Below are 15,031 nucleotides of genomic sequence, written 5' to 3' on the forward strand. Positions count from 1 at the left end.
GTTCTGAGGCCACATGCGTTCTGCTGGACTCGAAATCTGCCTTGTCCAGTTTGGCTCACGCATTTGATAACTAAAACGAACCAGCTGTACACGAACAAGCACAGCGATAGTGTACGGACTAGCGATACCATAAGTATCATCAAAGGCTACATCGTGTATACTCTTGCTGCACACTTTCTGGGGTCTCCATACACCTTTGTGCCTAAGGTATTGCGAAGTGTCGAAGTTGGCCACTCACATCCCGGCTACTGCAAGTCTCACTGACTTCGGCGGCATGTTCACCAGCCGAGATACGGAACGCATGTTACCTTCTCGAAGTATGCATTGGAGGATCTTGTACCTGGCCCAAAGATGGTGCCATCCGTTCCGTGTGCGCCACGTTGGAGGCCTTGGAGTCCTGATTCAAGCCTCCATGATCTTCGCCGCCAAATGCACCGACGCTCATACGGCACTGTAGTTCATTTACTGACCGCTTTATTGCATCCGAGGCTCGCGATGAAGCTTGGGAAGTGGTTACAAGGAGTTGCGAGCTTTGCGTTCTGGAATAGACCCTGGCGTAATTCGAGCCACGATCTCTGCTCGGCTCGTTCGCTGCGCCTCACACCGCCCGACTCTTACTGTGTCATACACTGCAGTACAGTGCTGTTCTCGTAGCATGAATAGAGCCAGTCTCTTGGTCTCCTATGAATAAAAAAAACGTCGCGTACAAGCGCAGGACTGGGACAATCGTATGTATGATGCACTGGAGCGACTGCCAGATGTTGAAGTGTCTCCTGCGGCCCCAGCAATGTACGTGGTATTCGCGCTAAATTCACATCACTTTCATGTCGATTAGAAGACATAGTGCATGAAGAAGAAATGTGTTACCGGTGGTCTGCAAGGCTACGATGAGAATTCGACCAAGCGGTTGGGAGTCTATATCCAGGTGGTGCATGGACCACCAACCTGTCAAGATACACAAGTAGGTAAGCGTGCGGGGGACACGTTCCACAGCAGCATCTAGGCACTGGCTAAAATGGCTGGGTAGTCTCTGATACCTAAAAGCTAGAGCACGGCTTTCCAGACTGGATTTGCAGTCCTCAGCCTTGCGTACCCATTCTCCACACTAGCTTGGCAACTAAGCTGCTTCTGGCGCACTAGCATGGACCCTTGGGAATGTATTGCCAAGCACGTTACATGTAGCGTGGTAGCTTGCGTCAAACCCGGGGAAGACATTACGCATCACCATCCAACAGACGCCATCAACTACGCGTTCTTTCCTAACTTCGACTTCAGCTCCTGCCGGAACTGGTGCTGGATATATCAGCATCGGTATCTCTTTATCGACTACCCTCACACAGGCACAGAGTGCCGGAAGCGCGCTTTGAGCCCCAACACGCCGGCGACAGGCGGCTGGCCTAGTGCTGTGTAGCCGTCGCATAGCATTATTCGTCCCTAAGATGGGGTTCAACCTCTTTCACATCCTCGGCGACGTCTCGCATACGTCATCAAAGCTCATACTGATATGGGCGATACACTCCAACAGCAGTGCTGAGGGTGAGCTGGCCTCAATCTCCACTTGAAGCATGTAACATGAGCTGACGTATGCAGGTGTCTCTCTCATCACTCAAGTCCTCTACGCGCTTGTCTTCGGCACCCGATATCTCGATATCTTCACTTCTTCGGCGACCAAGGATGGCTGGCATACGTGGAACTTCTCGTTGAAGGTACGCAGAGCTGGCATACGTCAACGCGGACGCGGCTAACCCGTCAGATCTTCTACACACTGTCATCACTGTACATCATCTTCTTGATGACGAGCGTATACGCACGCACACGCGAACGTGAGAAGGCATGGAAGTTTGGCATGTACTGTCTGTTGGGCAGCGTACTCATGACTCCGTTCTGGTACCTCATTGTCAAGGATACCCTTCTTGGACATAACACCTTCCTCAAGGTAACATCTGGTTCCGCTCCTCCACAAATTGGCCACTAACATTCGCAGGTCCTCTGGGTCTTCTCCGAAATCCTCGAGTCCGTCTGCGTTATCCCACAACTCCTCCTCCTCCGGCAAACTACTGTGCCCACCGTCCTCGACTCTTTCTATCTCGTCACACTCGGTACATACCGCTTCCTCTATGTCCTGAATTGGATCATGCGTGGCGCCAAAGAACCCGGCTATCGCGACCCTACGTCTTGGGTGTGGGGTACCATACAGACAGCACTCATAATCGATTTTGCGTGGGTGTACTGGACGCGACAGCGCGTGAAGCTTCGCCATGGCGGCGTGGTAGATTCGGATGACCTCGGTCGCGGATGGATTGTTGGACGCTTCGTGAGCAGGAAGAGCATGGATTTTGACTACGACGAGGAGACTGCTGGACAGCGCAACGACACCACACAGCCCAAGAACAAATGGGGCCGGAGAGGCATCTCTGTGTCAGCAGACGAAGGTGTGGAAGGTGCGCCGAAGCGAACGACTCCAGAAAGAGCCAACGTGGACCCAGAAAGCCAACCGTTGGCCGACCCTGCCGCGTTCGAAGATGAGAGCGATGATGATGCGCCACCACCTGGTACTGCTACTTCAGTCGCTGAGCAGAGCGGTGTCAGGAGGGATGAATGGGACGACGATTTGGATGAGGATGCTACCGAACATGATGCAGCCTCGAAAGCCATCAGATAGGTTTACTGACATGTTTCTTGAGTAGAAGTACTGGGGTCATCTTATTTCAGATACAGCATCGTCACCGCTTTGCCTCATTGCATTGATCACAATTCTACAGCGATCTACAATATCAGTCTCGCCGCGCGTGCATGTATAGAATGCGTACAACAAAGTTGCATCAGGCTGCGCTCAACCGATCTCTCTGTGTAGAATTGCATTATTGCCCATGCACTTACTTCTTTAGACACGGAGTCCATCACCGCGTCTAACCCCTCAAAGCCCCAAACCTGGTATCAGGGCCCGACTAGCATACCTGCCTGTGGGTAAGCCCACGTGCATACCATGCCAGCGCACTACAAAGTTGCGGTACATGAACCAGGGACGTGGGGGCGGGAAAAGACGCCATGATAGGCGTTTAGCAAGGCCCCAATTGCCGAACTCACGCTGACTTTCACACGTGGGGTCCGATATGCACGGTTCCCGATGATATGCTAGTTCATACACTCTTTACCGGTTTTGCCTGACACAATGGCAGATCTACAGCGCTGTGCTAGCCTGGCTTAGCGCTTGAGTTCGGATACCGAGGATGTGGTATGCTGCATTGGGGCTGAATGGAACTGAGGAACTGATGGCGCAGATGTGGACGTTAATCGCGTTGATTATTGGCTGCAACTCCTGGAAAGAGACGGAGCGAAAAGGGGATTGAGGCATCGATGGAAGAACTTGATTAATCATTAAGAAAGGAAGCACATTGTGCCTATGAACGCCACCCAATGCAGGTATCATCATCGTCAAGATCTCGCCACATGCAAAACTCCGCTCAATGCTCTCTGCCACGCAGACATCATCCCTCTTGATACTAAAATCAACACCATCCACGTGTCACCAAAAGGCAATCCCGACGTCTAGTACTTTAGGTCGACAGGCTGAACGCGCCTCTTGTGCAGCTTAGTAGTTGAGTTTCCACCGCCGCAGACACCCTCAGGAATGTCGAAGCTGTTCGTCCTTCCTGTGGGCGCATATACCGCACCCTCACCCAGACCTCTCTTGGCAAATCCACTCCAGATCTCGCAAAGGTTGTTGCCGCCCGTAAGCGCTTTGTCCGCATCCACAATGGCATCGCGAGCAGAAACGAAAGTAGGGTTGCAAGGCTGAAGTGCCATGCCGTCCATGACGACTTTCATAGCGAGGTACTTGCCATCAGTCGGCACACCGTTGTCGTCAAAGGTAGGTAGCCAGTCGTCGTTCTTGCCATGCTTATCAATGAGGTTCCAGAGGACCTCGTACAACATAGACGCCCAAATGTTACCGATGGGGTGGACCTTCTCGTACGAGTCTGCGTCAGAGTATACCTGAGGGTTTTGGTTCAGATCTGTGGAGTACAGGTAGTTCCTGATTCCAAGTGGACGGCCACTGATCCAGTCTCCCATTGGGTAGTCGGTGGCGCGAGTGTCACCAGGCTTGAGACGAATAGCTGTTGCGTAGAAATCGCTCCAGCCTTCTCCCATACCACCAGATTCCAGGAGAGACAGACATCCTGCGTTTGCGGGTCCACCAGTTAGACGGTTGGAGAGGCCGTGCGTGTATTCGTGAATAACAACACCCGCGTCGAAACAGCTGTCGCGGTAAGGAGTCGTGCTGTTCCAGATGTACATGCGCATGCGTGCTGGCTGACCATCGGGGGGTGTAGCGAAGTTGGCGTTGTTCAGGCCTGAGCCATCCTGAGAGTTGAGGTAGACAAAATCTTGGCCAGCACCACCGGCGCCGTTGTTGTTGATCTCAAAGTTTCCAGCCTTCTCGTTGAAACCTAGTGTGTGCAAAACATCATGGTACTTGTTGGCGGTGTAGAAGAGTTGGGTGACAGAGGCGTTGGCATAACCCTTCCAGTTGGTGTCGTTAAGCGAGAAGGGGTAGTCAAAGGTCAGAGACTCGCTGACAGGACGGGGAAGGTTGAGAAAACCGCTGTTTACGTTCTCCCAGTTGGTATGGGCAATACCGTTGTTGCCACGAGTTGTCTTGAACGACGTAGTGCCATCGCTGTGGTATCCGAATTCACTAGCCTTGGGAGAAAAGTCATCTTCCGTTAGCTGACGGTCTCCCTCAAACGGATCGTTGATACCCCAGGGGCTGGAAATTGTTAGTGGTGATCACACATATCGTGGTCATTGCTACTTACTAGACGTTGTAGGTAGCGTCCGCAGAGTAATCGACAACGGCATGTACCTTCTCGCCATCTTCCGCGTCGACGTATGTCAGAAGCCAGTTGCTCATGACATCAGTCTCGATTCTCCAGGTAAGAGCGAGCTTTCCCTCCTCATCGACAAGGTAGACGAGACGCGCTTCAGGCTCACTGACACATCCAGTGGTTTGCTTGATAGCATAAGTCTCGGCAGCCTCCTTCGCCTCAGCAATAGCTGACTCAGCGGAAATTGGCAGGCCAAGGACATTGACAGCTGACTTGAGGGCATTGGCAGGCGCGGCACCATCCCTCTTGCTTAAACTAGGCGGTGCTGGGATGGCACCCTTGTAGAATGAGTTTCCGAAAGAAAAGACATTGCCGTCACGACCAACCTGCTAGTTGTCAACCAATGATTTCGGGTGATGAAAAGCATGTTTGTGTTATGTGGAACTGGGCGAAATTTAGATGTTCATCAACTTACATTGACGTTAAAGTCAGCTGTATCGATGTCAAGACCGTTGGCGGTCTGTTTGAAGTAGAAGTGAGCTACTCCGTTATCGCCGACATAGGAGTCTTTGACAAGACGAAACTCAGCATCGGGGAGCGTAGCCTTGACCAGGTCGGTGGCAATGTCCTCGGCACTAGCACGCTTCGCAAGTGTGTTGATGTTAGGATCAGCCACAACGTCGGCCGTGTTCTTGTACGAGGCAGCGTGCTTCAGGCGGTATGAGTCCAGGTCGACAGCACGACGAGCAAGTGTGCTTCGGCCTTGCCATGTGGGTTGAGGGTGGCCATAGACGCTGATGGCTGACAGCGAAGCCAGCGACGCGAGGAGGACGGAACGCATCGTGATAACGAGTGAAGTAGAAATGATAGACTAGGGACAGAAGATGTGCTCAAAAGGAAAGCTTTGAAACAGTATAGCACTCCTCTTATACATGACCTGGTCCTCGCCACACTTGACCCCGAACGACTCTCCACACTCCGTCCTTGACCTGTTCGAGTATATGGAGCGAGTAAACAATTCAACACCAGGCGCGTACGTTAGTAGACTGCCCACGCGACAAGGGAACGATCACTGGCTTCCTTTCCTGGCCTAACTCCACGCGTAGCCGACCGGTGCAGTGGTAGGAGAATGATAGAGCGGAGGCTTGGCGACGTTGTCAAATAGGCAGGCAAGCTTCTTTGACCCTGGTTATATTGGCCTGGGCATTATATCTTGCATTGGATGCCGGAGGCGACGATCTTGACCTTCCGGATAGAGCCATGGCTCGGGAGATCACGAATGTTTCATGCGTTCACATGGAGCAGGTAAAGGCGCATTCGCGGTATTGGACACGGCAGCGACGGAGCCCCTGAAGTAGCGTGCCGTCGTTCCTTCCGAGAAAACGAAGAAAAGACGTGTCATTGCTTCGTTTTTGCCTGCAGGAACCCGTAAAATCGGAGCTTTGCAGACTGCCAATAAACACGAGGAGGCGCCAGCAGACAACTTGTCTCGTACAGAAGTCCTCTGACACTGGATAGGTGCATGACGGAAGGACTAATTAGACACTTCGGTGTAGCCGCAGCTGTAGTGGAAAGATAGTATGGCTGGGCGCATTGGTCGCCTGCCTGTTTAGCGGTAGTGTGTCCGTGATGTGGCTTTCGAGGCCCGCTCCGTGGAATTACGATCGCTGCACAGGGAGGATCGAACGAGCAACATAACGGCGCATGTGGCTGCAACGGAAATGCAGGGTATCGCGGGAGCCTTTTGGAGGGAGACAAAATGCAGGCGGGAGATGTGGTTGGAGGGACTCCAGCGCGAGATGAAGCGTGCCAAGCGAACTAGCTTAGCGGAAGGCCCCCCTACACTCCTGGACGCATATAGATAAGAAGGACTCCATCTTTCAATACTTGAGGACTGCGACGAACAGGGAGGCGCGTGAACATGTAAACTGATCACGGGCGATAGGATGGTGCTACGGATCGACGTTGTCAAGCCCATGCGGCATCCCACACCCGTCACGCCTTCGCACTAAAGCAGCCATCGGGGATATCGCCTCCGTGCCATTTTGCCCCACGTTGTCTACCTACCACGTATGCCCCGTGTATGTCGAATGTATGGGCTCTCATTAAGCGTACTGCATCTTCTAGATACTTCTTATAAGGAGTGAGTCAAGGCCCTCGTGCATTTTGAAGATATCTGCAAAAGCAAATCGTGCAACTAAATCATAGTTCGCATAAAAGCCTCACCAGCCGTGAGATTGTCTAAACAGTCTCAACGAACTGAGCTGCATGTCCAGACAGCTTCCAGGAATTGAACACCATGCCGAAGAGGCCACAGGCACCGACCAACCTAAATCTGTTTCTCACAGGCGAGCCTTCGCTAAGCTCAGACTCTGACAATAGTCTAAGTACGAATGCATTCGTTGATCCCGTGAACGTCCATATCTCATCGCCTTGCTGCACTTTATTCGAACACTTTCCCCAGGATCCTCCATTAATCCTAAAAAGAACCCATCGCTGATCTGCCGGTAGAGCGCCATCAGTCGGACGCCTCCATCTCCTGTCCGCTTCGTAGATATTGCTTCTCAGAAATTCCAAAATTTGAAACGACAATTTCGAATCTGCGTAGTTGTTGAAGTCAAAGTCTCCTGGAATGAAATAGGTCTCATCGATGATCTCTTCCAGACTTTTACCTTGGAGACACAGAACATTGAATCTCCCGGAATCCTTGTCGTGAGAGTAATCACATTCCATGACGCCAAAATCGTCTCCTGAGGCCGGGAGCCATACCAAGGCCTTGGTAAAATCTAAGATCCAAGACGGCAGATCGTAATGATTCTGCTGACTTGTTCCCACAGCACAACAGAGAAGACTTGTAGACCACTTGTTCACCAGTAGGAGCCTAGTGACAGAAGCATAGAGCTCAGATATAGAGAGATTATAGTCTGGTTGTAAGAGCTCCTGATCCTTGGCAGGAAGAAGACTACGAAGGCGATATATATGGTCGTGGGGGACGCTTGCGTGCCTGTGACTTGCAAACTGGAGAGCTCGCAACAATTCCATGCTGCCCTTGAAACTTGGTTCCTTTATTGACCAGAGCTCGTCTCTGAGTAAGCATATGTCCTAGGCGCGGAATACATTCTTCTCAATCTCAGGGGAACAACGTGAGCCTTCTGGTTCTGGCGACATCCAGTCGGAAAAGACGGTACCGAGGGAAAGTAGAGGAATCTGGTGTCTACCGAAGAGACAGATCGGATCATATCGTGACAACGCGATCTCTTGCACAACCCAAACTCTCGACCAGTATTCGTGATTAGCTATCCAAGTAAGCATAGAGGTAGCCGTTCGTTCATGCTGTCGATCCAGATCATCCATATCGTGGTCTGATCGTGTGAGCTTCATCAGTCGAAGTGCGTCGGCGACATGTTCTACACCAAGCTTGGATCGGCGTGACCGTCGGAGTATGAGATAATGCCAAAAGATCCTCCAAACACCTCGAATGAGTCTATTTAACAGCGGTGCGCTCTCTCTGGAAGACGGAAAGGTGGCGACCAGCTACCATCAGCCCAATTTTCGTCTGGGCAACCAAGTGAGATCCATGTCTGACAGCCCTGTTGATATATCCTGCCCATTAGTGCCACTTGTTTGCTCTTTTCTCTGTTACTCTTCTGGTTTATGCACAGCGCATCAGCCCAGATGGTAACTGTCACGAATCTACGGCGAAGTGCGCGCAGAGCTGTGAATAAGTTTGTTGAGACATCTATAGTGTGTCGATCGACGCTTATCACTTTCGTGCTCCCTGAGCTGCCCCATGTATAAGTCAGAGTGTCGTATCGAGGCTTTGGTAGTCTGTCAAGGGAAACCACCTTCAGTCTGCACGATATAGCGTCATCCCATCGCCCGGGCTCGATTTGAAGTACACGGATCTCGTTCTTCATGTAATTCAGCTTTTGATAAATATCCAGTGGTGCTGCATGATAACAACGGGAGGTCTGTGAAAGATGGATAACATGATAACAAGGCTGGTGGAACGTGCCGACGCGATGGTAAAGGCTGATCGTATTCGTGTACCGAGTTCTAATTGACTTCATGACTATGACAATGTGGTGATAATCATGGGAAGAAGTAGAGAGAGAAAGGCTGAAGCATTCATGTAGATGTAGGCGCAGTTCGATTGTAAACCTGCCGCGTTGCACCCAATAAGAGGCTGTAGCAGTGACGATCTCGTGATAAAAAACCACGCGAAATCTGAACTTAACTAACAATGACCCAGAATTCGGGTTTCCCACTTCTCAATTGTGCTTCTGCTCCGGTGAGACTATTTCGAGGCTCCGTAAGCACTAAGCCATGCAGGATTACATGCATAACAAGTGCGTCCAAGCAATACATACGAAAGGCTAAGCGCTACCAGTCGACGTCATAAAATCAATGGGGCGCATCCCGTACCGGTCGTGCTTCAAGACTCGAGCGATTACTGGAGAACTGCACTTCTCTACCCGCATCTTCATTTGAATTGTACATACTTCAAGACTTAGGCTTGTGTAACATGCGCCTATTGATAGCATCCCTTATGGGGAATGCAGAGATGAACCTAAGCATTTCAGACTCTGAGCGCAGGATATTTGTGCTATGAAATCAGAGTACAATCAGATTGCCAATCTTCACGCCTTGACTACGGAAGTAATACCTCCTCCTTATCCCCACCCCGTTCGCCCTTCTCAGTAGCCTGATTGTGTCCTCCCCTCCACCTACCATAATCATTGGGATAGGATTTGGTCTCAATATGCCCGTTGGCGTATGCTGCACATCATCAAGCAGCGGCTGCACAGGAGGTTGCGCGGGATCAGCATGTCTATTCTCCTCGTGTTCTGGGAAGCTGACGATGACGACTAATTGGAGAGAGGCGGGGCTAGGTGGGTAAGCGGGGATGTTATGCAACTTGGTCGAGAATGAGCAGTCCCCTCTAGGGATTGCTATAATCTGGTACTGTTTTGCTACTTCAAGGGGTAGGCGCTCGGTGCATAGTGTGGTGGCGTGTACGTAGACATTCGACCAGGTGAGGGGATTATTGGAGCTGTATGTCATGTCCGGATCCTTGGTATCTGGCATTGGCGCTGCACCAGGCCCAGTGGGGAGGGCAGCAGGAAAGAAGTGGCGTTTTGCGTTTTGCTGATTATTATTTTGTGATTTGGAGGCCGACGACGTAGAAGTGGGCGATGGGACAGAGAGTAGAGCTTGGAGTGATGAGAGAAAATTGGAGAGATAAGAAGGTTCGTTCTCAAGTGCCTCGGGGTCGACCTCCAAATCAATTACATCCGCAATGTCCAGGTCGGATAGGTTACTCATATCACCTAGCGCATCACTAAGGATGTCTGACAACGTGTTGGAAGATGCGGTCGCTGGCTGAGGCGGTACGTCGATAACCAAGTCTAGTGTATGCGAGTCTCGCGTTCTCGTAAAATATGGATCAAGTGGGTTGAAGTTGTCGATAGTTGAACGAGACATGAACACCTTCTCGTCTCGGCCCAGAGCTATGTTAGAGATGGCGTAGATCCGGAACTGCTCATCAAGGTCCAGTTTCTGTTCTACCGTGCGCGGCTTGTCTTGCTCGCGAACCATGCCAAGTCTGAGTCCACTCATCGAATTGACCAAGATACCTTCGTCTACCCTTTGGAGCGCACCAACCAGCGACGTACTGGGCATGTTGGGAAAGGAGAGATCGAAAGTGGTTCTAACAGCCAATGGTGAGCTTGTTGCGTTGTACGGGATGAGTGCTGGAGGCAAAGTCCACGGATAATAGGTGTAGTTGGAAGGTGAACGTATGTCTGACAAAGAAACGCTGGGATGATCGGCACTGAACTCGACAAGCGGAGACTCAAGTGTCTCAATAGTTGGCATAAGATGTAGTTTGGCAAGGCTTGCAGCATGGTAAACATCAGTACGAGCCGCTGTTGCAGAGATACTGAAGGGCAGATGGGCTGGCGGGAGAGGGCATATCTCGGGCGCTTCGAAGACGGGAGGAGATTGTGACCGCGTTTTACGGACAGAACGTAATCGCTTTGGCACAATCAACGGGTGACCTTCGGTAGTGAAGACAAACGGCGCGTCCCAGGTGTTAAGCGGATGCGACGGATCGAAGAGTAGAAAGAGGTATTTGGCAGTCTCGCCAAGGAAGAAACTCTCCATGCGATCGTTCAGCTCCCCAGTACGCACATCCTGCAGGCCGGCCCACCCACACTTGGTCCAACAACGTCTTTTGATATCGCGCAGCGCCATCTCCCCTACATGGAGGTACCAGGGGTCTTTCGTGGCTTGGTAAAGGTACCAGGTCGATTCGATCCACTCTGGTCGTCCGCCCCACCAGCGAAGGCCGTGCTCGATGTTGCCAGTCGCGGTCGACCATCTTTCGGGCATGGCGGAGTAACGGGTCCAAAGAGCAGTGTAAAGCAGGTGCGTCTCGATGGCTTCGTCGAGCTTGCCAGCCATAGTCAGGAGTCCTTGGTAGAATGCGCTCAGGCTATCTATCCACCAGGCCCTGATGGCGCCTGTATACAGGTCAACTTGAGCATAGTGTGGATGCTGGTGTTGAGCACCGCGATAGATTTGTCGTTTGATTCCATCGTGAGCGTCGAGCCAAGTAGCTAGGAACGCGTCCGGTGAATCAGTAGCCGCGTTTTCTTGATTAAAGGGTAACCCGGAAAGAAGAATGTGCGATTTGAGAGCATATTCAAAGAAACTGTCAATGCCCGCTCCAATGCCTGTGTAGGAATTCACCCACTGCCCCGTTTCGGCATCGATACCAGCACCGATGAGCCCGATGCTACTTCTGCGGTGCCACACAGCCCAGAAAGCATCTTTGGCTAATCTCTCGTACTTGGGGTCGCCAGTCAGTCGGCTCAAAACGGAGAACTCAAGGACCAGACTTCCGGCACCAGCGCTGCATGTCTCGGTGACTTCGGTCCCTTTGTCGTTTGGATCCCTCCCGCACTGGCCATGCTCGGCATCCATGTTGTTTGGTGATTTGGCGTAAAAGGGTACTCCATACCGCAGATTGACTCGGGGGTAAGGTAAGCCAGTCGGTGTGTTGAAGGCTGGTAGCAATCGATCGGTGAGGTCTGTCGCGAGCCGCAGTAGTTGTCCGTCATAAACAAAGCCATTGGGCCAGAATATGCCCTGGCGTCCTTGTCTCTTCTCTGTTGTTGCATTGTAACCTCTGATGGGCAAGTCTCCGACAGCAAACTGATGCGAGCTGAGCAGTCCGCCGACTCCGCGGATGACCGTCTCAAAGACCTGCACTTTGCTGTCCAAATCAAAGCCTCTCGCCCTGGCTCCTCGGCCACGGGGTCCCGGAGTGCCGTCGCCATAGTTTTCTACCAATAGTTTGACACCGGCTTGGAAGTCGTCCAAGGCGTTGTTGGATGCAGGCGCATCGAGTGGAGGTGTAGAAGCAAGTATAGCGAGCGTCGACAGACTATCTATCAGCGTCAACGAGTAGTTTCCGAGAACGTCGTTGACTTCTATATGGGCGGGGTTCTGGCGATCACGAGTGAGGGGTGCGCACGTAAGCGGTCGCAGTTCGTCCTCGGGGAAGGCATGCTCCATGTAGTTGTCGTAACCATGGTAGAAGATGTCGCGTGTCTCTTGTCTGCTACAGTTAGCATGCACATGCGGCGGCGGCTCGTGCATAGCGGTACCTCAGTTCAGATATGGCTTCATCGGTCATGCCATGACCGGGAGCCGTCCAGCAAGCTATCCACAGCAGGAATACGCATAGTAGCTGAAAGGGTGCTCCTCCGGGCATGGGCGCATGTCGCCGCAGAGGCCTTCCAGTCTGTCGCATGGGCAAAAGAGTCCCTGGGAGGCGACATGGAACTGAGGTCTATCAGCTGTGGAAGGCGTGGGTGCAGGTGGTGTATAAGCGGGGCGGCATGTCCGGTGCTGGTGCTGGACTGGTGAAGCCACGATTGCCATATGACATCGGCGAATTTCTGGCGAGGGAGGAGCGTCATTGCGCCAAGCCCTGCTCCATCAATTATTTCATCGCAACACTTGACGGACACGCCATCCTCCATGTTCCCGGCCCATGTCTTGTAGGGGCGCTTTTTCTTCTTAATTTGTAGTTTATCTCCCCCTCTTCCATCACAATGCTACCTCGAGCCGCCTTCCGCGCACTGCGCACCCGGCCCGCACTGGCAGCTCCGCGCATCGCACCTATAGCTTCCACCTCGCAATGGACGCGCACCTACGCCAAAGTCGGCAAGCCAAAAGACAACACATGGAAACCCGCAGACCCAATCAAGTTCGACGAGGGCAACAAAGCGCGGCCCAACCCAGTAAACCCTTCAGAGCAGCCTGAGTTCGACACTGCGGCGGCACCCGAGAAAAACACAACACCGACACGGCCCTCAAGACCAGTGGAGAGTGCAACCCAGGCCTCGAAAGATGCGGGCAGTGACTTCAAGATGGGGGAGCAGGAAGAGATGTCGGGACCCAAGTCGCCCAGCGAGAACACAGACCCCACCACCGAAAGCCCAGAGTCGCAACAACCACAGAAGCCGCTGCCAGATCTGCGATACGGAATCCCCTCGACCTTCGCTGAGGAGCATGCCGAAGCCGAAGGCAAGGCCAAGAGAGACCCGAACGACCCAAATGAATTCTACGAGGACCCCACACCAGGCGCTGCGGGCGGTCGAGAGGGCGGTGGTGGCGGCGAACTCCCCAAATCCGCATACGAGACCAGTACCGACAGGCGGCGGAATCGCGTTGCCAACTGGTCATATCTCGCCATGCTACTCTTCGGTACAACGGGTGCAGTCTTCATGGGCAGGAACTGGGAGAATGAAGAAGAGGAAGCAGCTCACATTGATGCTCCAAACGGTTGGACATTGGGAGGCATGTACGCTCGTGCAGCCGCCCGCATCAACGGACAAAAGGCATACTACACAGAGCCCACCTTCCAGAAGTTGCTACCAGACAAGGAAAAGATTCCTGGAGGCGCGCCCGAACTTACTCTGGTGCTGAGTCTGGAGGACCTCCTGCTACACTCAGAATGGACCACCAAGCATGGCTACCGACTAGCCAAGCGACCCGGTCTCGACTACTTCCTACGATACCTCAGCTCACAATACGAGCTCGTCATCTTTACCTCCGTCAAGTCCATGGATGCCGACCCCATCATTCGCAAGCTTGATCCATTCCGTCTCGTCATGTGGCCACTCTTCCGTGAAGCTACTCGCTTCGAAAAGGGCGAGTACATCAAGGTATGCTCCCACCGTCTTGCTTCTAGAGTCACTCTTGCTAATATTCTCAGGACCTTTCCTACCTCAACCGTGACCTTTCCAAAGTCATCATGATCGACACCGACCCCTCGCACGTCAAACTCCAGCCCGAAAACGCCATCATCCTGCCCAAGTGGAAGGGAGAACCCGGAGACAAGGGCCTTGTAGCCATGATTCCTTTCCTTGAGTACCTCGCCATGATGTCTCAAACCGGCACCCCAATCGACGTACGCACCGTTCTCAAGTCCATGGAAGGCAAGGACATTCCTGTCGAGTACGCTCGTCGTGAAGCCAAACTCCGCGAACAGTTCCAGCGCGATCTCCAAGAACAGAAGAAGAAGACCAAAGGAAGCGCAGGCGGCATGTTCATGAAGAGTTTGGGTCTTGACGGGCCGAAGCAGGGCATGGTTCTCGGTGACCAAAACATCAGCCAGGGAATGTCAGAGGGCAAGATGATGATTGACATGTACCGCGATTTTAACAAGCAAAACTACATGCACCTAGACAAGCAGATTCGCGAGAACGGAGAGCAATGGCTCAAGGAGATGGCTGAGGAGGAAAAGAAGATGCAGGAAGCTCAACTCAACGACATGAAGGCAGGCGCATTCAGCTGGTTGGGTGGTTCAGCACCTCAAACAGCCACTGTACCCTCAGCGGCGAGCGCCCCGGAGGCGGCGGCAAGTCATCAGGAGGGTGTTCAGCCGACGCAGACACGGTAGAGAGTTTCCGGAATGTACGTCTAAGGATTTGAAAGATACCACGAAAAGATACCGTTCCACTCTTATGCAGGCAGCACTGGAGTACTTCATCTGGATATGGGTGTCTTGGGTACTCACGATATGTACTATATATGTTGAAATACAGTATCATGAATGCATAGCAATATGTTGCGATTGCAATGACTTGAACAACACTTTCTTTCGTACATGCCTCGGCTCACGGCGT

General features: G+C 52.4%; 4 protein-coding genes across 4 annotated transcripts; 2 read left to right on the forward strand and 2 right to left on the reverse strand.

The window, feature by feature from the left end:
* Positions 1 to 1,439: 1,439 nt before the first annotated feature.
* Positions 1,440 to 2,662, forward strand: AA0111_g5954 (hypothetical protein; the record flags this gene model as incomplete). The annotated part of the gene is made up of 4 exons (XM_028652123.1): positions 1,440 to 1,536; positions 1,591 to 1,706; positions 1,754 to 1,936; positions 1,985 to 2,662. The coding sequence occupies 4 exons, from the start codon at positions 1,440 to 1,442 to the stop codon at positions 2,660 to 2,662; spliced, it is 1,074 nt and encodes a 357-aa protein (XP_028506524.1).
* An 887-nt stretch (positions 2,663 to 3,549) lies between these two features.
* Positions 3,550 to 5,670, reverse strand: AA0111_g5955 (Extracellular metalloproteinase; the record flags this gene model as incomplete). The annotated part of the gene is made up of 3 exons (XM_028652124.1): positions 3,550 to 4,771; positions 4,821 to 5,215; positions 5,305 to 5,670. The coding sequence occupies 3 exons, from the start codon at positions 5,668 to 5,670 to the stop codon at positions 3,550 to 3,552; spliced, it is 1,983 nt and encodes a 660-aa protein (XP_028506523.1).
* A 3,773-nt stretch (positions 5,671 to 9,443) lies between these two features.
* AA0111_g5956 (ER degradation-enhancing alpha-mannosidase-like protein 1) lies at positions 9,444 to 12,609 on the reverse strand (the record flags this gene model as incomplete). The annotated part of the gene is made up of 2 exons (XM_028652125.1): positions 9,444 to 12,453; positions 12,503 to 12,609. The coding sequence occupies 2 exons, from the start codon at positions 12,607 to 12,609 to the stop codon at positions 9,444 to 9,446; spliced, it is 3,117 nt and encodes a 1,038-aa protein (XP_028506522.1).
* Positions 12,610 to 12,952: 343 nt separating this feature from the next.
* Positions 12,953 to 14,805, forward strand: AA0111_g5957 (Mitochondrial import inner membrane translocase subunit; the record flags this gene model as incomplete). Its single annotated transcript, XM_028652126.1, has 2 exons — positions 12,953 to 14,068; positions 14,119 to 14,805. The coding sequence occupies 2 exons, from the start codon at positions 12,953 to 12,955 to the stop codon at positions 14,803 to 14,805; spliced, it is 1,803 nt and encodes a 600-aa protein (XP_028506521.1).
* Between the last annotated feature and the right edge of the window lie 226 nt (positions 14,806 to 15,031).

The sequence above is a fragment of the Alternaria arborescens genome, assembly GCF_004154835.1.
Source record: "Alternaria arborescens strain FERA 675 chromosome Unknown contig_12, whole genome shotgun sequence".
Lineage (NCBI taxonomy): Eukaryota > Fungi > Ascomycota > Dothideomycetes > Pleosporales > Pleosporaceae > Alternaria > Alternaria arborescens.